This window comes from Pelecanus crispus, chromosome 6, assembly GCF_030463565.1.
Source record: "Pelecanus crispus isolate bPelCri1 chromosome 6, bPelCri1.pri, whole genome shotgun sequence".
In the NCBI taxonomy this organism is placed as follows: Eukaryota; Metazoa; Chordata; class Aves; order Pelecaniformes; family Pelecanidae; genus Pelecanus; species Pelecanus crispus.
Window position 1 is genome coordinate 2,091,431 of NC_134648.1, and position 23,778 is coordinate 2,115,208.

At 48.2% G+C, this 23,778-nt stretch overlaps 1 protein-coding gene across 1 annotated transcript in view; it reads right to left on the reverse strand.

The window, feature by feature from the left end:
- Nucleotides 1-10,612: 10,612 nt before the first annotated feature.
- DAGLA (diacylglycerol lipase alpha) overlaps nucleotides 10,613-23,778 on the reverse strand; it is a 31,968-nt gene continuing 18,802 nt past the window's right edge. The window contains exons 12-19 of the mRNA XM_009490230.2: nucleotides 22,178-22,258; nucleotides 19,817-19,959; nucleotides 18,183-18,251; nucleotides 17,027-17,099; nucleotides 15,724-15,920; nucleotides 15,229-15,358; nucleotides 14,036-14,217; nucleotides 10,613-11,540 (exon numbers count right to left, since the gene is read on the reverse strand). Of these exons, the coding sequence (XP_009488505.2) occupies nucleotides 10,613-11,540; nucleotides 14,036-14,217; nucleotides 15,229-15,358; nucleotides 15,724-15,920; nucleotides 17,027-17,099; nucleotides 18,183-18,251; nucleotides 19,817-19,959; nucleotides 22,178-22,258 (1,803 nt within the window). The remainder of the gene's footprint in view (nucleotides 11,541-14,035; nucleotides 14,218-15,228; nucleotides 15,359-15,723; nucleotides 15,921-17,026; nucleotides 17,100-18,182; nucleotides 18,252-19,816; nucleotides 19,960-22,177; nucleotides 22,259-23,778) is intronic.

A 23,778-nucleotide genomic window follows, 5' to 3' on the forward strand; every position in this document is an offset into this window, starting at 1 on the left:
CACAATCCTTTAGGACGTAACCTCAGGCAAATCACAACTATCATTCTCCAGGTCAGACTTGGGAACAGTCACATACACCAGTCATGCTTCTACATCCATTTTATACACAGTGCCATACAATATACAGAAACTTTTATATACATATATCTTTATATAATATGCTATATTAATCTGTATCTTTCTTTACAGCAGTATTAGTTTGGATCTTTCATACATAGGTACAAAAAGTCACATGAGAATGGCACATGAGGAGTGCTTTAGTTTCCTTGTAGTCTTCATGCTGGGGCAGCTTGGAGCAGGGATTCGGAGGGCAGCATTCCCGGGATGGGCCGTGACCTCTTGGTTGAGCATGGGGACACAGGATCCTGCGCTGTCTCCCCCCAGATTGCATATGCAAGCGCCCTAAGCCCCGCGAGAGGCAGGCAGAGCGGCTCAAAGCTCCCTAGAAGGATTGTTTCTCCCATAAACACAGAAGGCTTTTGCTTTAGAGAGGCAATTGGGGTCAAAGAGTTAATTCATAGCTCCCCTGCTCTGAGCTGTCCCAGCACGTGATGCGAGATAGGTGACAGAAACAGGCAGAAGGGCTTTTCCATAGAGGCGTCGGTGTCCGCCGACAAGAGCGAGAAGTGGGAGGCAAAGGAGTTACCGTATGCCACTGCCGCCTGGGAGCCCCCCGCCAGCAGCCAGCCCGCTCCTGTCGCACGGAGGCCATCCAGCTGGGCTCCACCCAACCCCGCTGGCACGAAAAAGCACAAAAAAGATGAGAAAGGAAATCGTTTCCGCCAGTTCCTCTGGTCTTGCTGTCTCTGCTCGCTCACAGCCCTAAGGGAGGACGAGCCCGACCGGTGGCTGTCACGGCAGGACGCTGGAGCAGACAGCCGAACCAAAGGGAATGGGCTGAGAGGGCAGAGCACTCCTCTCCCGCTGCCCCACGCACGCAGCGAGGCGCAACCCATCACCAATAATCCCTGTGGTGACGTTAGTAATTAAGTTTATCACTAGGACAGGAGCTTGAGACTATTCCCTGGGCATCACCTCCTCAGTCAGCATTTGCGGAGGGAAAGCCGGGAAGCTGTAGCCTCGGTAGCTGCAGACGATGCCACTTTGCAACCAGTGGCCACCGGCAAGCGCCGTGGATGTACTGAGAAAAGGAGTTAAGACCCCCAAAAAATTAAAAAAGGTGGGTGGCAGCGGTCTAGTGAGCATACCGTGATGCGATCGCTTTGCACGCACAACATCCCCCCAAAGTAGGGCATCAAGACAGGACAGACCGTGCGGGCACGTGCCGCCAAGCCAGCCGGAATGCCGAGCGATGCACGTGCCGAGCGGGACCGCTCCCTCCTCCCGGTACTGCCACGTGCGCCAGGTACCTCCCACTCTGAGCCATCAGAACTGCACAAAGCCCGTGATGGAAAGCAGGGCAGTGGAATCCCAATAAAAACCAAAATGAAGGCTTGTTCCTGTGCTGCTCTGTGTTTAATGATTTTGCAGAAATAAATAAGTAGCCAAGATAGAGGTCCGCTCATCATACAGATATGCTGGGCAGGTAGAAAACTTCAGTAAATGAAAAACAGAGCACAGGATGGCATGGTGAGGTCAGAGGTCTCAAACACAGCAATGAAAGCAGCAAAAATGCCCAACTCTCTAAAAAGAGAGCTTACCTTTGGAAGATGGCTGTTCCAGAGCCAGCGAGAGAAGTGTCAGTAAATCAAAACTGCAGTGGACAGTTCAGACTATGTTAAGTCCCTTTCAGCACAAGTTCTTGCAAAAACAGAGTCAGATCTTGAAGAGCAGGAAGAGTTTTACTCGTGAATAGACCTGAGAGGAAGTTTTACTCACGAACAGACCTGTTCAACACTGACTGAGGTCACATACACCAAAGGTAAGAAGCGGTAGGAAGTCTTCCCTTCCTACTACACAGAAAACACTCGCTTTGCCCGAGATGAGGTTCTAGATCGGAGGGGGCTGGCAGGGTTTGAGGAAACAGCCTGCCTCAGGTCAGGCTTTGCTACTGGCACTTGGATACGACCTGAGGCAGCAAGGGACAGTGGGGAAATCTGGCAAGTCCTAGCTGAGGCAGCAAGGGCAACTCCGAACCCGTCCTTGGCCACACCGCGCCCCTTTCAGGTGCCCCGAGGCGAAATGATGCGCAGAAGCGGGAGAGGAGGCTGGCAGACGTCCGGTCCCCAGCAGGAGGCTGGGACCTGGAGCCGAAGGAAAGCAAAGGCACAACAGGTACGAACTGGAGCGCAGGCCTTATGAGGAGTGGCTGAGGGAACTGGGATTGTTTAGCCTGGAGAAGAGGAGGCTGAGGGGAGACCTTATAGCTCTCTACAACTACCTGAGGGGAGGTTGTAGTGAGGTGGGTGTTGGTCTCTTCTCCCATGGAGTTAGTGATAGGACAAGAGGAAATGGGCTTAAGCTGCGCCAGAGGAGGTTTAGGTTGGAAATTAGGAAAAATTTCTTTACGGAAAGGGTGGTCAAGCATTGGAAGAGGCTGCCCAGAGAGGTGGTGGAGTCCCCATCCCTGCAAGTGTTCAAAAAATGGGTAGATGTGGCACTTTGGGACATGGTTCAGTCTGGTCTACCCTTGATTGGCTTAGAGGAGACTTGGTAGTGTGGGTTAATGGTTGGACTGGATGATCTTAAAGGTCTTTTCCAACCTAAATGATTCTATGATTCTATGATCTCAAGAAAATAAGCAAAAAAAAAAAAAAAACAGTAGTAACAGAGACAGCAAAGTGCTTGGAGACAGCTGATGCTTTTTAAGACCACGAGTCCCTATGACAAAGCAAGGAATTGCTCCCTCCTCGATGGTTTCAAATTTTTAGGGTGCGCGCCCTTAAGCAGCCGAAGTTTAGGCTAGCAACATCCTCCCGCGCAGAGCGTAACAGCTCTCCGGGAAGTTCCGGGCGCGGATACAGTCGGGAGATGGGGAAGAAAGCAGCGCAGCAGAAGTTTGGCAGCTTGCAGTACTCCTGCCACACGCGGAAGCCAAGAGCCTTGCTGCTCCGCGGAACGCGCTGCCCTCCGAGGGCATCTCCTTCCTAAAGGAGGGATCCAGCGAGGGATCTCCTTCCTAAAGGATTTCTCTAACGACACAGAGTTTACAAATTAATAGGGTTTAGGTTTCAGGCTCTGTCTGCCACAGCTCTAACACCCACCCGCCTTGGCAGTGACGGTTCTCTCGGAGCTGGAATAGAAAACTCAAAGAAAGCGAAGAAAGCACAGGGCCCCAGGCTTGGCCCTGCCAGATCTCACTGCAAGGGGCAGCGGCTCCTCCCTTGGAGGGAACAGAGCGGACACACAGCCTGCTCAGGAGCTGGCGAGGGGCAGGAGGGCTTCAGCGAATGCTGACAGAGTCTGTTCCACGTAGCTCTCAGACCTGACCATCAGTACGACCAGCTGAGCGGAGAGCAAGGAACTCCCAGACCCAATCCCACCTCCCAGCTGGAATCTTTTCTTTCTCTCGTTCTTCCCACGGCTGCCAAAAACGGGCAAGGTTTGCCTCCAGCAGGATGCACTCTGCCTGCGACACGGAGCGTCGCCTCCTCCGCGCAGGAGTGCCATGAGAGGGAGCTTTGGCACAAGAGATGCAGTTCTTCCCTAAATCCGGCGCTGCGGTTCAGTACTCGGAGCACAGGCTGCGAGAAGAACGTGCAACAAGCCCGATTCAGCCAGCGCTTTCCAATGCTTCAGAGCAATACAGTCCTCATCCAGAGCAGTCTGTGCAAAACCGCTGCCGCATTTCCAACCCTCCCTTTCCCTAGGCAGGCTAAAGAAGCACCAGGTACACCTCAAGCAGGGAAGAAGCTGATATTTCACAGCTAAGAAGCAACAACCATCCGCGCCAAATCTGTCTTGGTTTTTACACTGAGCTTTCAAGGTTCAGTGCATTAGGAATTTGACCCATTTCCCTTTTACTTCCCCGTACTTCTGCAACTCATTACTTTTGCTGCTACAGACCTCTAACGAGGGAGCACTTGGCCAACAAGTGTCTCCTCACCCTATGCTTTTCCAACTAGAAGGAGGATTGCAGAGATTGTCTATATACTTCCTAAAGCGCAGACAAGCTCTGCGAGAGCCTGCAGCATAATTCAATAACAGCTCTCAGCAAAAATCCAGCTTTAGCGGGGTGAATTTAAACAGAAGGGATGACCAACGAGTGACAGCACGGAAGGATTGGCAGCAAAAGCCATCTCAGGCTTCAGTTGTCTGAGCAGAAAGGAACAAACGTAATGCTACAGATTGGAGGAAAGCTGAAGGAGCTTTTAAGCAAAAAGCAAAGCTGCTAGGTTTGTTGAGGGCTAGAGGTTATTTTAAAACGTCTGCTGGTATTTCTGCATTACGTTTATGGACGTATAAACCACTTTATCAGCAAATTACTGACCTGCGTGGCTTAGCATGCTCTGCAGGCAGTAGCTGCAACCACCATAGCTAAAAAAATGGCAATCAAATGCTACTGTTACCCTTGCTGCAAAGCCAGAACGTCCTCCTGCTGCCAAGGGAAGAGACTATCCCAGCGGTGGGTACGCCTAAGCGCAAAGCGAACCCAGCATCAAGCAGAGCTCCAGCCCAGCCGATTCCCAAGGCAAACACAGAAGGGCTTCTGTTGGCCACGGAAATGTAACAGGGTAGGCTAAAATGCCCTCCAGCATCACTGTTCTGTTGGGATTTAGATGCGGGCCGCGTCGAGGAGTGTATGCGGTACTTAATGTGTGCACATGGCATCCCCCTACAGCAGAAATCAAGGAAGAGCTTGTAGCTCAGCAGCTAAACTTTAAGACACTCCAAATTTCACTACATCTAGAAACCCAGTTGTTCGGATTCCAAAACATGTAAAGGAACCCGAGTACAGTTTGCATAGGTAATATGTATCCTGTTTTGCTACAAGAAAGATCCAACAGCTATCCTAGGAAAGGGGCAGGTATCCGGGTGCCAATACAATGGCAAACGACAAAGCAGATAGATTTTGGGCTAGCCAGAACTGATGCTCCTTCTCCCAGTCTTCCCTGTAGGGATATAGCCACAAAAGACAAACTCTAAACACACCAACGCATGCATTTCAGCGACGATTAACCCCAGCTAATCACCATTGCAAGGGATAATTCTGATTATTCATATGCCCCAAGTTGTAAATTAAACTGGGGATCTGCGTGGGCAATTCAATTAAAACATCGGTCTTTGCCTGCAGGCAGATGAAAAAGCTGAGAAAACATCAAAGTGCATAAAGAATATATTAGAAGAGGCCATTTTACAAATCAACAGGATGCTCTCAAACATGTGCAGATCTCACCGCCCCATCTAAAAACAGGACGGGGGAAGGATTAAAATGAATTTAGAAGTGGGAAGCAGTAGTAACCAGAAACATGGAAAAGCTTTATAGAGAGAGCATTAAGATTGGGGCCCACATTAATCTAGAGCAGTGAAAAATCAGACACACACCTGATAAAGACACAAAATCACTCAAGATATTACGGGAAGGTTTAAAAACCCCTCTTCATTAGGCTCAGATCACAAACAGTGAAACTGAGCAGAGGGGAACCTTATTAGGAGATGATATTTGAAGAAGTAATGCCACATTCATCCAGTTTGCTGCACTTGATACGGATCAGCCCCGTTCCGCTGCTTTTGATAGAGACTGGACACGACAACGACTCGGACTCCCGCAGCAGAAGCAGCTCCAAGGAGCACAGGCTGATCCTGCATCCCCATGCTTGGCACTGGTTCCTCTTTCTTACGTGCCCGTGTTCATTGACAGCAACACCTACTTCCATCTAAATCCTGTTTTGGGACCTTCAGCTGTTACTGCATCTAAGCAACTATGCTCTAAAAATACAGAAGTGGGAGTCACTGGATTTGTATATCTACACTCACAGCCAGCTTTGCCATCTCAGTGCTTTGTAGAGAGGAAAATCTCTCATAGGACTCCTGTTTACTTTGAAACAAATTCTTAAAAAGTTGCAGAAGTTACGAATGAGCACTGAAAATACTGACCACAGACCAGGTAAGCAAAAGCTAGAGAGAGCTAAAGAACTTCTCAGTGTTGACAGCGCTCTGACCTTTGCAGATAGCTGCCACAGAGGGCAGCAGCTCTCCCAGGTGAATCAAGATGGGAATCCCATTCAACTGTTCCAGGTCATCACGAGACCATGGGGAATAGCTTTCCCATGCTTAAGTGGTGCTATCAAGGATGTGGACTAAGACACCATCATCCTGAGACAGAGCAACCAAAAGAGAGGTAAGCTAGCTCCTGGTTAGGTGACAGAAATAGGGAGCAAAGAAAAGAGGAAAAGTTAGAGGTTGGCAGGTTTAGGAGAAAATGCATGTTCCAAATGGAAAGGGCAGCTCTCCAGAGGAGGAGAGGTATATGTGATGGATGAAGGATATGAGAGGATAATGGTAAATAAATATTGGAGAAGGGCTTGCTTTCTGTCCAGCGCTTGTACATACTCAGCACAGCAGGATCCTCTCTTATGTTCTTGGCGCTGCTGCAATTAAAGCAACAATAAAAGCAATTATTAGTGATGCGGAAGAGCCTCCAAAACCACAGCCAGCCGACATTACGTGCCAAGGGCTTGACAATCAAAACTCACTGGGATATTATCAACAGAATTATTTTATTCCACCTTGGATGCACCCAAAAGGGTCAGAGTGCAGGTGAAAAAAAAAAAAAGGACAGCAGTACCAAACCCTTCACACATTGTGCGCGCCTTTGCAGCGGGGTCAGAGGCCGTTCCTAAGCTGCTGGATGGAGCTCAACACGCACCTAGTTAAGGGCCTCCCACATTGCCCCAAACGCTTCACGGCTTCAAGGATTCCATTCCGCTACAGTCTGCTGGAATATCGCGGACAAGCACGCAACGGCAAGCGCCGATTACACAGTCCTCAAATCCGCCGCACCGGGGGATGGTGGAACAGGTGGAACGGGTAGAACCCGGCTAGACTCTTTGGCAAAGCTGCGTTGGCGAGGAGGGTTTCACTTAACCGCGCTTTAATTTTACGGCGCACAAAGCCCGCTGTCTGCTCTCCAGGAACTGCGTGGCCTCAGCTCCACTCCTCTACCAAAAAAGCTCTTAGAGGGGATTTTAAGGATGTGCCGTTGAACTGGGTGAACGGTTGGCAGCTCGGCTGGGGCGGCCGGCACCATGAACTGCACCTCCAGCACTGCCTCGGCACGGGGTGGAACATCCCGCTGAAATATCAAGGGAACAGAATAAAGATCAGAAGGCACAAAGCTCAAGAGTAGGAACCAGCAGCCAAGAGATTAAGAAATCTGAAGATGCTTCATGTTTCCAAAGACAGCTGCACATCAGAGTGGAGCCAGGGCAGAGAAAGCAGGCAACAGCGTGCAGTACGAATGAAAGAGGTAGCTACAGGCTTGGCGTTTATTTTAACTTTCCAGATAGACTCTTCCAGGATGAAATAGGAGATCAGCCTGTCCAAATGCTCTTATAGCAAATGGGTGAGGAGAATCAAGACACAGAGAGACATTTAAAGCAGAAACAATGCAAATAGCATGGATTTTCTTTGTGAGGACTGGGAACAGAGCTGTTTGTCAAGAGGGAACAACGGAAAAAAGGAATTACCCATAACACGATGCAATAAGAACCTTAACTAAAAGGGCTCTTTTGCACCTTTACTGCCTTGATCTACGGCAAGCCCAGGTCACAAGCATTAGGTATTTCCAGGCTTTTCAGAAGAAGCCTAATAATCACAGAGTACAAACAAAGCAAAAAAAAAAGAACCGCACCATGCCAGGCTGGTCAGGGCAAGGTAACCCCATTCCCCCGGGACACAGTTCCAATGGCACAGAGAAGGAAAGTCACGCACAACGATCACGTATTCCGGGACATAGCGGAGGTACGCCCAGTCAGAAGTGACTTTCTAGTGCAATATTGCGACCCATTGAACATCATCAGGTCACTACCAAAACAACTTTTTTTTTTCTTAAGAGGGAGGTAAATCCACCTTCCTCACCTCGAGTCATCTCCCCACCACCCTCGGGTAGGGCACCAGTAGTTCCGCCTAGTCTCAGAGACAGCCTTCTAATACCTCACTGCCAGGGACAGAGATGATTCTTTCATTAGTGTTTGTAAAGTGCTTTGCAGATATAAAGCTCTGCCTAAGTGCTAAGTGTTATTACTACCCATCTTCTGCCGACGATTAAAGGCAGAAATGAACTCTTCTTTTTTTTTCCCCCCCACTCTATCAACGTGTGTCAGCAGTCTGCATCAGGAGGTGAGCTAGCCTGCTAGCCTCAGCCTCCCTCCACTTCAGCTCCCCTTTCCCCCTCAAAAATACCCAGTTTATTGTGCGTATTCCTGGACACCATCTTTTTAGTGTTTCTTGGGTCTGTGCAGCAACTCAGCCTCACCCTGCGGTCTGCAATAGCGGGTGATCTGATGGCACTTACAGCTATTCTATAGGAGCTCCTGAACCATACGAGCTCTCAGCAAGGGGAACGACGCTGCTCTTTTCTGAAGGACCTACAAAGAAAAAAGTAACTTCTTGTTGCTCAGAATGAAAGCGTTTTTCTTTTACAAACTGCTTTGAATTCAGAGGGGCTTCCTCCCTCGAATTCAAGACAGTATAGAAAAGGTCACCTGTGGAACCTAAACCACAGGGACAATATTTTACTGCCTGTTTAACAAAGCCCCTGCACTTCTGAAAGGCCCCGAAATTTGTAAGGAGCAGGGGACGCAGCATCCCACACTAAATCGTTGAGTGGGAGATCAGCACCCGGACACAAAGTCCGGGTTGCTTCTGTGCACCTGAAGTCATTTACATCCATGCACACTGGCTATTATAAAGTGCTCCCCATCTGACCTGATGGCATTTGATACCACTCGTGCTCTGTTTGTGCGGCCCCCAGGACAGCACAGCCCTGACCCACGCCTGGGGCTTCCAGAAACTACTCTGTGAACACAGCGAGAGGCTAGGGATAACGGGAGCTGAGGGATTTGTCATGAGCTAAGCTCCTGGGAAGCACAGCATCCTCCCACAATGGAAATACCACGGAAAGGAGGGCAATAACGTCTCTGTGATTATAAAGAAGTTAAAACAGGAATTTCTTTTCCAGTGAGGGAGGACAGAGCTCCAGTGAGACTGATTGGTAACTCCGCAGAGCTTTGATATGAAGGTGTTTTGTCAACTAAAGGCCTTCTACAGGTCACAGTATGTTTAATTTCCAGATAGGTAGTTTCTCTCCTGCTTCCATCATTGGAAACTCCCTGCCTAGATAGGTCTATAGCAGGCTCCTCCAGGCACGGAGGCTCTGCACAGCAGTGCTCAGGTAGTTTTACTAGAGACTCGGTCAAGCTTTGCAATGCGGTGTTGTGCAATGGGGAGGTGGGCGAGGGACGCACGCAGCTTCTCCCAGACTCCGCTCCACTTTAAAAGCAGGGGACTGGCAATCATACCTGCCCATCCTCTCTCCCCTCGGTCCCCAGAGGGAACAGCACAGGAAAGAGAGAATGAACGTGCTTTTTGCTTAGGGAAAGCCGCCCTTGTTTGCTCAATAAATACCTTCCAAAAAGCTTAGCAGCTCTGTAAACATACAAGAGATTTCAATACTTAAAGTTCATCTTTTCCCTGAACTCCCAGTGACAGAGGCTGGCACTGATCTGTGATTACTGCATACGGGCGGTGTGAGGACCCAGCGGAGTCCAGGAGAGGCTCCCAGGCTCCGCAGGGACCTGGCAAATAACGCTGGGTGTTGAGAAGCCTGTTAAATTTTTAAGTTGATCCATCCGTGCAGCTCTGAGATGAGAATCCCGTCAGTCCTGTAGGAATGTCGCCAGGTCAGAGTGGTCCAGGGAACCGAGAAGTGATGATGGTGGCATCCAGGAGAACTCTTTCTGGCAAAGGAGGGACGTGGCAGAGGGCTTTGGCTCTTCAGAACAGCGTCCTTCCCTCTCAGAAGCAGCCCGGTGGTCACTGAACACAGAAGTACCCAGGGGAAACAAAACACAGTGCCGGCCCCGTTCTTGCTGCGCCTGGCCAGGGGAGGGGAGACTGCATTTGGGGAGAATACAGCCCCAATGGCTTTAAAACAGGAGAGTGTCCTACAAAAGCAATCCCCATGGAAGTGTGACGAATTGGATCTTGGGCCAGATCCGACCTGGTAGTGCAATAGGGCCCAAAGTCTCAATCCGCTCATTTCCAAAACCACTGACACGGTACCAAGGGGGTGGATCTGGCCTGGCCCCCGTGCTTCTGTCTATCCAATCCTCGAGCTTCAGAGAATCCACCCCTTCACCCCAGAGGATCCCCTGAAGCAGGGTATCTCACTCCCAAACTCAGCAGGTGCCCTGGGGCAAGGAATCTGCCTCTTCCATGAAATGAGACAGGCTGAGGTAGGGAACTTGCATCTACCTTTAGTGACTCAGACCCTCTTAGTGTAGCAATGCTTCTTCTCCCAGCTGCAAGCATGGGTACTCGAGCACAATCCATCCTCCAGACACCAGTGTGCGACCACTGTGTCACCCCAGAAGGAACGTTTCCAGCTGTCTCCTCCGATCCGAACTGCCCGATGACCACCTCCTCCGAGTATTATCCCAGCACTCAGCCTACGGGATCAGCTCGCAGAGCCGCATCCCTTTACCCTGCACTAGAGGGCTGAAATCATGAGGTCGTCCTGCTTGGCAGGGCTGGTTACGTGCCCAGAGGGGGTGGAAGTCCGGATTTTATCAGTGGCCAGGCACTCCTGGCTGCTCACGCCTGTGGGAGTGATGTCCATGAGTTCTCCGGATGAGCTAAGAGGGAAAGAGGGTGAGACAGAGATGCCCGACGAAGGATCTGTTGAGCCTGCAAACAACCTCGGGGGCTTTGGGACTAGGTTGGGTTCATATTGTGCCCTCAACAGGATCTCCTGATCGCTGACAGACTTGGGCATCTCTGCAAAGTCACTGGAGCTGTCTGACACCATCATGCAGTAGATGTCCTGGAAGGAGCTGCTTTTGCTATCCAAATTAAAGAGGCTGTCTATGAACTCAGCAAACTCCAGCACTTGGGGACTGGGAACATCAGTGAGCCGTCCATTCTGGAGGGACAGCTCCTCACGAGGGGCTAAGGACACTCGGTCCCCCTCACTGCTGGCCCCCTCCTCGCTGCAGCGTCGCTGGGGGGTAGTGCCACCACTGTTGAGCACATTGTCGGGGGGCTGAGTCTCCTGGGAGTGCTTGGAGAGGCTATCAGCAGCCAGCAGCTCTGTCCGCGAGCTGAGGGAGGGGTTCTCCTCAGGGATAACAGGGTCTATATAAAAGCAGTGCGTCTCGTCCTTCTCCATGACAGCATGGAGGCTGGGAGAGCCCCGGATGCTCCGAAAACCAGAGGAGCGCCTTGAATCAAAGCTGTAGATGGATTCATTGTCCGAGAGGCTCTCCATGGTCGCCAGAGGGGCACGACGGTCCTGCAGCTCCACAGACAGACGTTCCTTCGTATCCAGGAGAAGCAGCTCCACAGGGTCTTTCTGCACGGGAGAAAGGGGCTTTGTCTCATAAAACCCCTCCAAGCTAATTTCAGAATGGGACTTGCTCCTGCAATGAGAAACAGACAACGTGAGGCTGCATCGCTCCAGAACCGCAAGCTGCCAGAACAGCCAGAGGAGCTGAGTCTTGGGCACAGAGTTCCTCATACTCACTGAGGGCACGAGTCATTGCTCTAACCAGAGCCATCCACAAGTGCAAGAAAACTCTTACCTCTCCGTCCTCCTAGCTGAAAATATTAGGTACAGTTTCTTCCCTCTGCAAACTCAGGTTCGTTCTTGCCCTTCTCCCTTTTCTCCTGGCTAAATGCCTTCCCTCTCAAGCACCATTTTCACTTAGGACCGTGGTTCTGCTCCCAGTGAAACTTGCAGCGCTTCTAGCTGAAGCGCCCAAGACCATGGTGCAGTCTCCACGCACGCAGACAAACCCCTCTCTCACCCTACACCTCTGTCGTAGAGAGGATTGAGGTAAGAGAGGTTGAAGGACTAGCCTACAGTTAACTCACTGCTTTCTTCTCCACTCTGGACTACTCCAGTGTCATGCTTTCCCCCTCCTTTTGATGCTGGCAATCCCTACCTTACTTCCACAAATGGCAGGAGGCTGTTAGAGCATTGCCCACGATCAAGTCAGCTGCTGTTTCAGGTAGCAGACTTCAAAATAGGTAAAAAGCCAATTTACTCAGCTTAAGACAAGTAAAGATCTTTAGAAATACTCCAGTCACACTAAGACTTTAAAGGATCAGGCAGGCTCCTCCAGAAAGACACCGTGTCAAAGACACAGGGCAGGAGCTCCAGGCACACACACAGCCTGGGACGAGGTGCAGCCAAAGCGACAGCCCTAAAGACAAGAACTTAAGGAAATACCTGGGGAAAGAGCCTGAGCCTAGGAGAGGACTGCTGCACAGCCAAAGGGACATGATGTATAGGGAAAGACTTAAGTTAGGCCAATATTTGATCCCTTTGTAATGTCAATAGAGTAATGGTGATCTGAGAAGAGGTTTCAAGAACACCCAAAGAGAGAGTCTGGCACAGTAAGCTGGCTCTAACCTTGAATTAAACACAACCAATCTACAACTGTTTCCGCTCTAGCACCTGCCTTAAGCCTCTCTGCCCTCTCCCCCGTTCCTTTCCCTTTCATATCTCAGAATTCATGCTCCTCAAAGGGAAGCAGCTCCTTGGGTCTGTTCTGGCTATAGCACAGAAACCACCGCTCCGCTCCCTGCTGCTTTTCCTGTTCATCTTCTCAGTCTAACCGTAGCCTTCACAAACGTGGGCCGAACCTTCCTCTTCCTGCCGTTTCATCACAGTTGCGGTTCTGTTTCTAAGCTCTCCTTCACTGTTTCCGACCATTTAACTCTCTCTGTGAGAAGCACCTTACCGTTTTCATGTTATTTGCTGTCTTATCTTTCTTCTACATTTCAATCTCACTCATGTTATCTCAAGGATAGTCAGCTGTCCATCACACACACAGCTTCTTGTCAGGACTTTCTACCTGAAATCTCCAGAGAAGTGCTTCCCTTGCAAAGAAATAATCCCCTCCCGCCCACAATGCTGTCTTGCATTTCCACTCACGACTCCAATTTGCTACGTCTGACTACAGACCATCTTCCTTCTCTCATCTTCCCTGTTTTGTCTGCAAATTTGCCCTATAGAATGCAATTCCGTGACAGAAGTCACGTGTTCCAACTTTGAAATGTCTTTGCCCACATTTTTGTATTTACTTCCTTTGCTTCTTGCAAGTCTCTGATCCTGCGATGCCTCAAATGTTATCTGAAAGTCTGCAAGGAGTCTCTCTGCCATTTGCTCCTGGAGGAAAGCTGTTTACGTACACCACAAAGAACGAGCCCTTCTCCAAACCACTCCTTTGTACACCTTCTCAGTCTTCCTCCACCTTTTGGCCTTTGCCAGACTACTGATGTCGGTGCTCAGCGATGGCCCGGCTTTCAGAAAACCGCCCCTTCAGCACTCAGAACATGCCTTTTCCCCTCGCCTGCTTTCCAGTGGACTGAGCTGCCTGCTCTCGTCCTTCAGAAACCAGACACCAACTGCTCTCCCCTCACCTTTATCCATGTTCCCAGATTGTCCAGTTTATAATATTGCACAAGTCACCTCAGAGTAGCTTTAAATGCAGGTCTTCTGGTAAGCATTATGGCTTTCACCGCTTCTCAGCTTTTGAGAATCACCACATAGGCTACCTTTGGGCACATAAATCACCCAGGAAAAGACAAGTTTGGCTGCAAGACTACAAGCATTGCCTTTATAGTTTCAGGGAAAACCTGATTTGTCTGGATAAGGAGAAAAGGAAGATTCTTCCATCCCCTCAACTTCTAGGTTCTCCTGACCTTGCTGCACTCACAGATTCTTGAGCAACACAAAGGATGTTTTCCCCCCAACATGACACAAGACATACTGAAGCTAAGAAAAAGTCCCACAAAGGTAGCCCTTGGATCTGTCCTTTCCACAAACATTGATCACAATGCCCCAAGGGAAAGAGGACCCACACCTAAAGCCAACAGGCCTTCAAAGAAATCAAAGATATATCCTTACTTAGTACTGCTGTTCCTTCTGTCCGCTGTTACGGCTCCAGTTCCGATCTGCACTGGGGGTCCACTCGGTAAGGGCTGACTCTGGAAGATCAACTCTGGGGTGAGATCCACTTCTGTAGGACTCACCATCACTTTGGCTGCAGAAAGTAAAGCTGTTTTCCCCTTGTTGTAATTCTCCAAGACCTATTCAAGGCAAGCAGAGGGAACAGTAGTGCTTTACCGGAGATAGCAGCTTTGCTGTTCTCAGCTCAGGACTTTCAAATGGCTGGATTTGCCTCCGTGTCTTACCAATGCCTTCCGCAAGCACAGGGCAAGGTCTTGATATAAAGGATTGTATCTATGAATTCTGACATATGCTACCCTGTCAGAAAGCCCTGCTGGGAATCCAGTGTTGGGGAGGCGACTGGCAGGACCAGGAGGGCAGAGGAGACTTGGCTAAATCTCCGTGATAAGAGCTGCATGGCTAGGAACTATAGCTCGGTGGCAAGGAGCCATTCTACAACCATTACACGTAAGCTCAGTCACCCCTCAGACTAAGAGAGGGGCTGCAGCCGCGGCATGGAGGACTTCTGTCGCAGCTTGGACTTCACCTGAACTGCAGTCTGTAACGGGCAGCTTCTGAGAGAAGGAACCAAACACCACCCAAGCTCATATTATTATGACATTAAATTTGGAAAGGCCACCTAGTCTGGGACTCTGGGGATGGAGCTCTGCATTCCATTTCCAGACCTCATTACATTCAACACTAATAGCCTGCGCATGGCTGGCCCAGAGCACAATCTTCTTTCCTCCTCCCCTCCAAAGTAATTGGTCTTGTGTATTTAAGCAGCCAGCGTTCCTGGGCAAGGGACTACCTATTCTGTGTACATAAAGGCCTGTGACAAGGTACTCGTTTTATTAGGGCACCTAATTGCTATTGCTCTTGCAATAAGAATTACTAAAACCGGATCCCACCAAGGGTACCTTCCTGGCTCTCCAACGCGCACGCAGAGCTTTGCCTTGGCGCCGAGCAGCCTAATCAGCTCGTATGCTAGAACTACCGTGCCCCTTGCCCATTTTGTGTTTACAGCTCCCCTCATCAGCATCATCATGCTGAGCCTTTCTTGCCCAAACCTGGGCCTCTCAGGCATTCCAGCCAGAGCCCATGTTATTGCACTGAATGATTCCCTCCCTAATCCTGATTCTCTGCATTACCTTGTTGAGCCCTTCCATGACCACATATGGGAGGTGTTCGTGCAACATCGCCGGCGAGATGATCACTTCATTAAACGCCTTATTGTCACCCCAGATAGCAAAGTAAGTGGGATCCTCTTGCTCACAGCAACTGGAAGAGGAATTGGGATCCAAACAGAGGGGAAAACAGGGAGCAGGAGATGAAAGAGCAGGCCAATATTTTGGCATGCAAAAGAAATAGCAGGTTGCAGAGACAGAAAAAGCAACAGGAGGAGAAACAGAGGGAAGATATTAAAGTACACATGCTACTGCCACTGCTTCACAGCTCTGCACTAGCCCACAGTGACATGACTATCTTTCTATTCTGACAGCACAGACACAATCGCTGTCACCGCAAGACAGTGGAAAAAAAAAATCACCTCCTTCATAGATGGGTTCCTGTCTTGGGGAATCTTTTCCAAAAGATGATTTTCAGCCTCAGCCATGGGCTGGCTTCACTGCTGTACGCATACTCACCAGCACTGCTCTGCAGGGTGATTGTGCACCACGTGGATGATGCGGCCAGGTGGGTAAAGTGGTGTGCTTGCAGACAGGGCAATAGTCAGGTCGCTGGGATGGGTCCAGAGGCGATTACTCGTTACTGAATTTTCTTCCGTCTCTTCAGGGAGCTCTGACTTGGGTATGCACTTCGTAGCACCCACAATGATTCGCCACTGTTCAACACAAGAGAAAGAAGAGAGACTACTGAGAAGAGAAAAACATCAAAGAAAAGCAGAGTCATCTCACAAGACAGTATTGGTAGGTTTAAACTGAATATCTAATACCAGAAAAAAAACGGTCTTGTGCCCCGATTGCTTAAATAATAGACCTAGAGATAAAGATAACCCTGCCCAGAAAAGCTGTTTCTTCCTTTCCCAATTTTAATCTTAGAAGAGGCAACATCTCATCCTTCTCTGGAGGTTTGTGCAGAGTTAAGGGTCTAGAGCAAGCACAAACTTGTCCACCAACTGGTAACTTAGTATCTTCCTGGATAAACAAGGTAGAGGGAATCGGAATTTTTTTACGTACAAAAATAAGCAAAAGACTATACAACATAAACAGGCAAAAATACTGTTTAGTCCTTTCTTTATGCACGAAAAGAAATCCTAAAAAAAACCCCAAATTCACCAAAAAACCTATAAGCCAAAACACAAAACCCACAAAATGCTAACAAGAAAAATGTAAACTAGTTTTCTCCCTCTACAGATCATTTATTTAGTATTTTACCCCTAAAAATCTTAACATCTTATGTTTTTTCCAATCTCAGTGTAATGGTAAAGCAGTCTGGGGAGGAACAACTTTCCACATCGCCTCTCTCCAAAACATTAACAGACCGCTTATCCTAGAACAGCACCACCCAGACAGCACGCAGCAGCGTCTGTAAGCAGACAACTGTTGTACTTCGTAGCCTGCTACCATTTGTTACTGGCCAAGAAAAGCTACAGTTGGAACGCAGACTTCAAAAACAGGCTCGGACGAGAAAATTTCCTGCTCAGTTATTTTAGACCTGTGATGGTGAGCTTACAGTAGGTGAGCCAGAATCATCACACAGCCTGCAAGCAGAGCACAGCCCTTTGCCCTGAGCGACCCAGCTGCATTCCAGCTCTTGTCATCACTCCTCTGGTTACCTGGACCTCCTCTGGTTACCTAAATAGTAGTCACCGTGGACCTGAGGAGACCCGGACGGCAGGAGAAGCCTGCGGCATTGCTATGTAACACTAAACTTTACCATCACTGCTCAGAGACTCACTTTCAGGTACCTGCCAATCTTTACTCGTACCTTTGGTTTGTTACTTCTTTGAAGAACATCCAGAAGCTGCCGGCGAAATCCCTCCAGCTGAGAGAGACCAATTCTGGAAAAGAGGAAGATGTGTTTACAACAGCTGGGCAGGGAACAGGATGGTAGGGACACACAGCACAGAAGAACAAGAAACTATGCCACAAAAGATACTACAAGGATGCAACAATGCCATAATGCAGATCATTTCAGAGGTGGGTTGTGGCATCAACCCTGGCTACTGGTCCTGGGTAAGAGGCCACAGGAAACCATCAGGACAATAAACAAGTATGAAATGTAATAGCAGGATCAGATTGGTGAACACAGATATGAGAGGGGTCAATGAGCAGGTAAGGAGGGAGACGATGCAATCACAGAAACAAGGAAGCACCAAACAAGTATAGGACGACACAGAACAGACAACCTAGAAAGGTGGCACAGAGCTACATGACACCACTAAAGAGATTACAGGATGGACAAGATTTTGTCATACAGGTTACCAAAAGGCGTATTCAACACCATTTAGTACTTTCCCTCCACTGAATTCTACATGCCTTATATTGTACAGACAGAAATGTCACCATTTATCTGAGGTCATGCAACAGGGCAGAAGCAAAAGTAAAACCCAAGTTGTCTGGCTCCTAGTCCAATGCCCTGTTCAGCAGAACGTGTCCCAGGAGACGATGAGGTGAGAAATGCCAAGACACAAGAAATGAAGGAGCTGGTTCAGAGATGTGAGATGATATGGAATAGGTATTCAGGGACAAAACGGTACAAAATGAGATGACAGCACATCTAGTTCAGGGCAGAGCGTAAAGAGGTCCGAGATAACAGAGGCAACCAGGAAGATAGCATCGACATGTCAGATACCACAATGAGTACGATTACAGAGACAGGATATTCGCCCTTTTCTTTCACACAGGCAGCTGAGAGACAGGGAGGGATATGCCTATAAAAAGGTGCATGAAACACTAATACAGGTGTCCAGGTAAAAGACGCAGCAATACAGGTAACTAGGAAGACAAGTAAGAAGCGTACAAGGACAGGTAAATGAGGAGACTAGAGACAGGTATGATCTAGGTGTTTCTGGTAGGAAACAGGAGACTTTGGTATAGAACAGCAGATACTCATCAAGAAATTCAGACACTTCTCAACTTGCCTGGGCACTAGATCTTTGCCAAGCACGACTGCAGTCACAAACTCTTTTGAATACTCCATGGCATCCTCACTGGAAGAGAAACAGGACCAAGAAGCAGCAAACAGTGTTTCACTAGCAGAAAACTGCACTTCATTCCCAATTTGTCACTGGTGTCAGAGAGGTTACCAAACAGTGTACCAAGGTCATAAAAACCACAACCCAAGCTGCTCAAGGCTTTTGGGACTTGCACCCTGATAAAGAAAAGCCTGATATTCACACCCCATGCCCCAAGGAACATTACTCTGCATACCGCTCTGAATATACTTGGAAAGGGAAGTACTCGCAATGCCTCATAGTCATTTTCCAATAGTTTCGGAATGGTCAGGACAGCAGAAAGGAAGAAGATATTCCATGCTCCTGAGACTACTTTACAAAGACACTGTAGAACTAAGATGGCCACTTTCTGCAGCAACCCAAGTACCAAGATAAGAGGGAATTCAGGCTTCCTCTCTATGAGCTGGTTCTGCAATCAGCTACCTTCCTAGAGACCTTCTTCTGAACCCGTTACCAATGGCAGAGGCTGCATCAGCGACCTAGAGATGATCCTGGGCATGACACAGTGCAACAAAAGCGTGGCAGTCAGAGACATCTCCTTGAACTCTGAAACAGTGGAGGTTACACAGCACAGCTTGGCCCCAGCTATCAAGGGATCCCAGGAGTGGAAGCTCTGAGCAGAAAGCTATAAAACTCTCATGAAACGTTCTACAGAGCAGCTCCTCTACAGCTGCAGAAGACCAGGGATTACTATCGTAACAAGGCATGCTAGTACCCAGATTCATTAGCAGGATGGTTTAAAACCCTTGGCTGCTCCTGGAACATGATGCAGTAACTATCACAAGAAGCTTCTGATAATCCGTAGCTGCTTTCAAGTGCCCCCACGATGTCTGTCACAACTAGGAAGACCTTATCTCACTTCACAGCAATCAAGTAGGATGTTTTTGTTTGGCTGCCATGTAACATGACCAGCAGGTCTGTTCCAATTTCCAGTGGGAGGAATTCACCATACCTCTCTCTCCAGACATCTCCCTAGACTTCCCCTATAGCCGAGGGAGAGAGACAGGCACCCAAGCAGCACAATCCCTCCGACCTATTTTAGGCACCCACTTCAGAATGACAGAAATCACACCCCAGAAGTGCCAATTTCTTTGTCAGCTGCAAAAGGAGCCCAAACAACCAGATCAACTGATGCAGACATCTACATTCAGACAAATATCTCCCTTACTGTACATCTATTCACAGCAGATGGGGAGAGGACACACCAGCACTGTGCAGAGAATAAGGAAATTGCACCCTGTCCGCCCAACTTGCATCTCCACTAGTCAGGGTGAAATTAGTTGTCTGTAGCTATAGCTCTAAGTCATAAACTAGAATATTTGGGAGAGTGGCCACTTGCCATCATAACCTGAACTCCAAACTGTAACACAGAGCAAGGGCTGCCAACAACCCTCAGTTCCTATAGATTGCCTCTCCATTTTATCGCATGCTTCTCAGGGGCAGACACTTGTCTTTTACTGCTCCTCAGAGCATCACAAACAGGATCCGATCCAGCTACAACCACACCCCCCACCGCCAAGTCCGCCTGCCCCAACACCTACCTCAGCAGCCCACCTGGGGGAGAATAGGCAAAGCACTTCAGGGATGGGTACTGCGGACGCAAGAGGAAGGACAGGATGGCAGCTGTGCCAGCCCCTAGGGAATGACCAACCACAATCAGGCCATAATGTTTTGTTCCTCTCCCCTGAAAACAAACAAAAAAAAAATCAAAACAAAACAAGAAGTTGAGGTCAGACTGAAAGGTAAGTCCACAAGCTCCAAAATCTGTCCCTTTCCCCAGCTGTGAGTCTTTCCTATACATGAGCACTCCAGCTACCAGCTCCTTCACCAACGGGAACTAGTGGGGATATGTTTGATTTTGAAACAGAAGCAGAGTTCTGATTTACACCGTTTAGTCTAAGTCACAGTGGCACAGTCCCAGCACACTCCTGCCCTGCAATGTTGCTTGTTCTGAAGGGATGCTAGAATGTATTCTCTTCTGGTATTCTCTCCTAAAACTCCATCAGTCAGCGTTTGACCTACTGGGTCTTCCCTAAAAGAAAAAAAGGTAGGAAGAAAAAGGAAATGTACACAAGCCGTTTGAGTTACTTCGGATTTGATATCAGCCTTTTGCTCCTCCTCAAAGCTGACAGCTTTCTGATAATATCCAAGCCCAGGCTCACACATCTGAGGTCTCCTTGGTTCTAGAAACTACTTGCTTTCATTAATTCCACCACTTGTGCAGGCTGAAAACCAGAAATCCTAACTAGCAGGTTGAACAGAAGCCTTCTAAGTCTAGATGTTCTCAACAGCTGGCAACTGCTCAAGTAATTCAGAGACAAAACTATTCTCTAACATTTTGTACTGTTCTTGTTATTCAGAGGCTAGAGTGCTGGGCATGGCTCAGACCTTAGAAGTTCACTAGACAACGTTTGAAACGTTTCAGGCTTGTTCCTTCTGCAGAGCTCTGCCAGTGCCTTGTAGGCTTTACACGAGAATCCAGCATCCAACTCTCCATGGCCCCAGGTCACCAGTGGTGGCTATACTTGGACTTCTACGTAAGATGAGAACACACACATAGAACACCAGACCAGACCACAAGAATGAAAGATCTACCTTTGTGTCGTTTTCCTTCTCAAGACCACCTCCAAGCCACCACCGAGCCTGTTACAGCCAGTGAGGTGAATGCTGGGGGAGATTTAAGACTTGACGCACCTCACTTATTATATTTTTTTCCCTGAATATCTGTTGCTGACAACTGTCAGAAACAATGTACTGGGCTAGACGAACCTTTGGTAGGACCTGGGATGGCATTTATGTTCTGGCCATAGCCCCTTTTTCAGATACTCTTCAGAGTTCACCTTCAGACTACTTAATTTTCTACACACAAGCCAGTTGCTCCATCTCCCATTAATCAAGCTCTCTCCATCCTTGTGGGTCAGGTCCAGCTAGTTACATTATTTGTCATCAATTAGACAGTTGGACCCACCATACATAAAGCCAGCTTCAAACAGAACACGATACTTATCACGCACAGGAGACAACCAAAGTATAGAGCTTCGAACAGTCACCATATCCTTGCCAGTCAGGCAGCAATCGAGCTCTATAGGACATCAGGAAAAATTCCTCATGAGTAACAGCTCACTTAAGGCCAATTTTCACTTTCTGGGCAGAGAGGAATAAAGCAGCATATAAAGAAGCCAGATGCCTATGCATCTCTCCCTACATCTACCAAGCATCACAAGGCAGATGCTTTAGTGTTGACTGGTATGACACTCGAGTTTCAGGGAACCACTGAGGCTTTTATCCCTCTTTTCCTTCTCCCTTGAGCTATTGCTAGTTTCCCCATGGGCGCTGCTCAGGCCAAGGCACTCTTTGGGCATGAGAAAAGGACAGCTGTCTGACAGCAGGGAATCAGGCAGTCCAGAAGTTTCCTCTCCAACGGGGACAGACTGTGCTACAACTGACACATAAACTAAGGTAAGCTGCTTCGTAACATCTCTCTTGGGTTCTCTGATAGCGCTCTCTCTCACAAGAAATGTGCGCACACAGACAGTCAGCATGGCATCCCATTGCTGTCTCCAAAGAGAATCTCCATAGAGACGGGATTTTAGTTCCTGTTGATTTGGTTTTAATGTTCCCTGTCCTGCATTGCCACCAAATGGGAGTTCCTGCCTTAGCTCTGCTGGGGGCAGGGGGGGAAATCAGGAGCTCTGCAGTATTGGTGGTTTCAAAATAAAAAAAGCCTTGGGGGAACGAGTAACTAGTTGCCTGTCTGGCAATCCAGAGGGATAGGAACTGAAGGAAGATGTGAGAAGTTAGTACAACAGATTCAGGGACATGGAGGTTTCCCCAAACCCAGTGTTTTAGGGAAATCTCATCTTCTGTATAGCCTGCAAGGATAAAAGAAAACTAATACTCACTAAGTCTCGTCCGAAAGCTTGAGAAAGCACCATTTCCTGCTCCAATTTCTTCTTGATGTACTCAGCAGACAGCACCATTCCCTGAGGGAAATATGAAGACAGAACAGGATGCGAACGGTTGCGTGTCAGCCCCGATCTAAACATCTCGCGGACACCATACTGCCCCGAACGCTGCGTAAGCTCCAGAGTGCCACGCAGCATGTGTCAGGGGCGAGGAAGAATACTGACTCCACTCCACATTTAGGACTAGACTTCATTAGGCATATGCCTTGGCTCACTGATTACCAGAGCCACAAACTCTTTGGAAGTAATGACGGTTCTTAAGGTAATACTCAAAGGCCCTATTCCTGGGCTCACAGTGCAAAGTCTAGGGAAAAAAAAAAAAACCCAAGCACCACAAAACAACCCACTTAATCACAAGGTTGTGTATCTGGTAGCTCAGCAGACACTGGGACCCGCAGTAGAACGGAGAAACAAACTTTGATTTTCTGCACGTCAGTGCCTTAACTGCAAAACTGTACTCTTCCATTTAAGTCTGTGAATAAAGGCGTGACCTTAGCTTAACAAGTTCACAAGGAAAATAATACCAACACCAAGACGCTACTGGAGGGAAAAAGCGGCAGCGCTATCCGCGTAGGAAGAGTTATTGATGACTGGAGAAGGCAGCAACTATTGAGGGGATTCAACTCTCAAAGGACGTTAATCACCAATTGTTAAAGCTTTTTTATTCACTAGAAGCTAAGAACTGCCGGAAGATGGGAAACAAGCTGATAGTCTGTTCTAAACATTTGTCCTCTCTGCTGATGGCTGCATCTGAAGAGCGTTTCTGTCTGTGTAATCATTACAAATGCAGCTGATCTGTTATAAACAAGCGACTAGAATTTGGTCTGTTGCAGAAATTTTTGGTTATGCCTTTACTATAGTTTAATTCAGCGGTAAGCAAGCCTGAATTACAAAGGCTGAAAAACAGCGATGTAGTCCAGGGTGAACACGGGTAAACAGAAATCAGCTATTTCTAATTTGGTGATTCCAGACCTCAAATAATTCACGCTGCCTGCGTTGGCAAAAAAACAGGCAAGATCATCTCCTCTGCTATTTTCTGTTACACCCCTACCTGAAAACAGTTTAAATACAAAGTGAACATCGCTGAGCACTGTTTAATCTCAGAGACATAAAAGAATTCATGACCCTCTCAAAAAGCAAAGAAACGTGGCCTTTTCAAAGTCCTCAATATCAAACACACCATCAAAACCAGTCTGACTACTGAAGAGCAAGAGCAGAAGACAGGTGATTCTGCTGAGCCTGTAAATGGGACATCTGTAACGCTACCATCATTATCAAAAAGCAGATGCCATAATATTTCATGCCTGTGTTCAGATCTCTCAGCAGCTAGCCAGCTTCTGCTGCATTCAGAAGAGGCTCCATTTCCAACTCTAATGAGAAGTGAATGGCAGACTACTTATATAAATTTCTAAGATGAATTTAGGATTCTATTTTTGAAAAGCATGACCTAAATCCACAGTGATATTACTAATGGGCTGTTAGTCAGCCTTATAGCTATATTTTTGATAATTACAGTATATTCTAATATAGACAGTGAT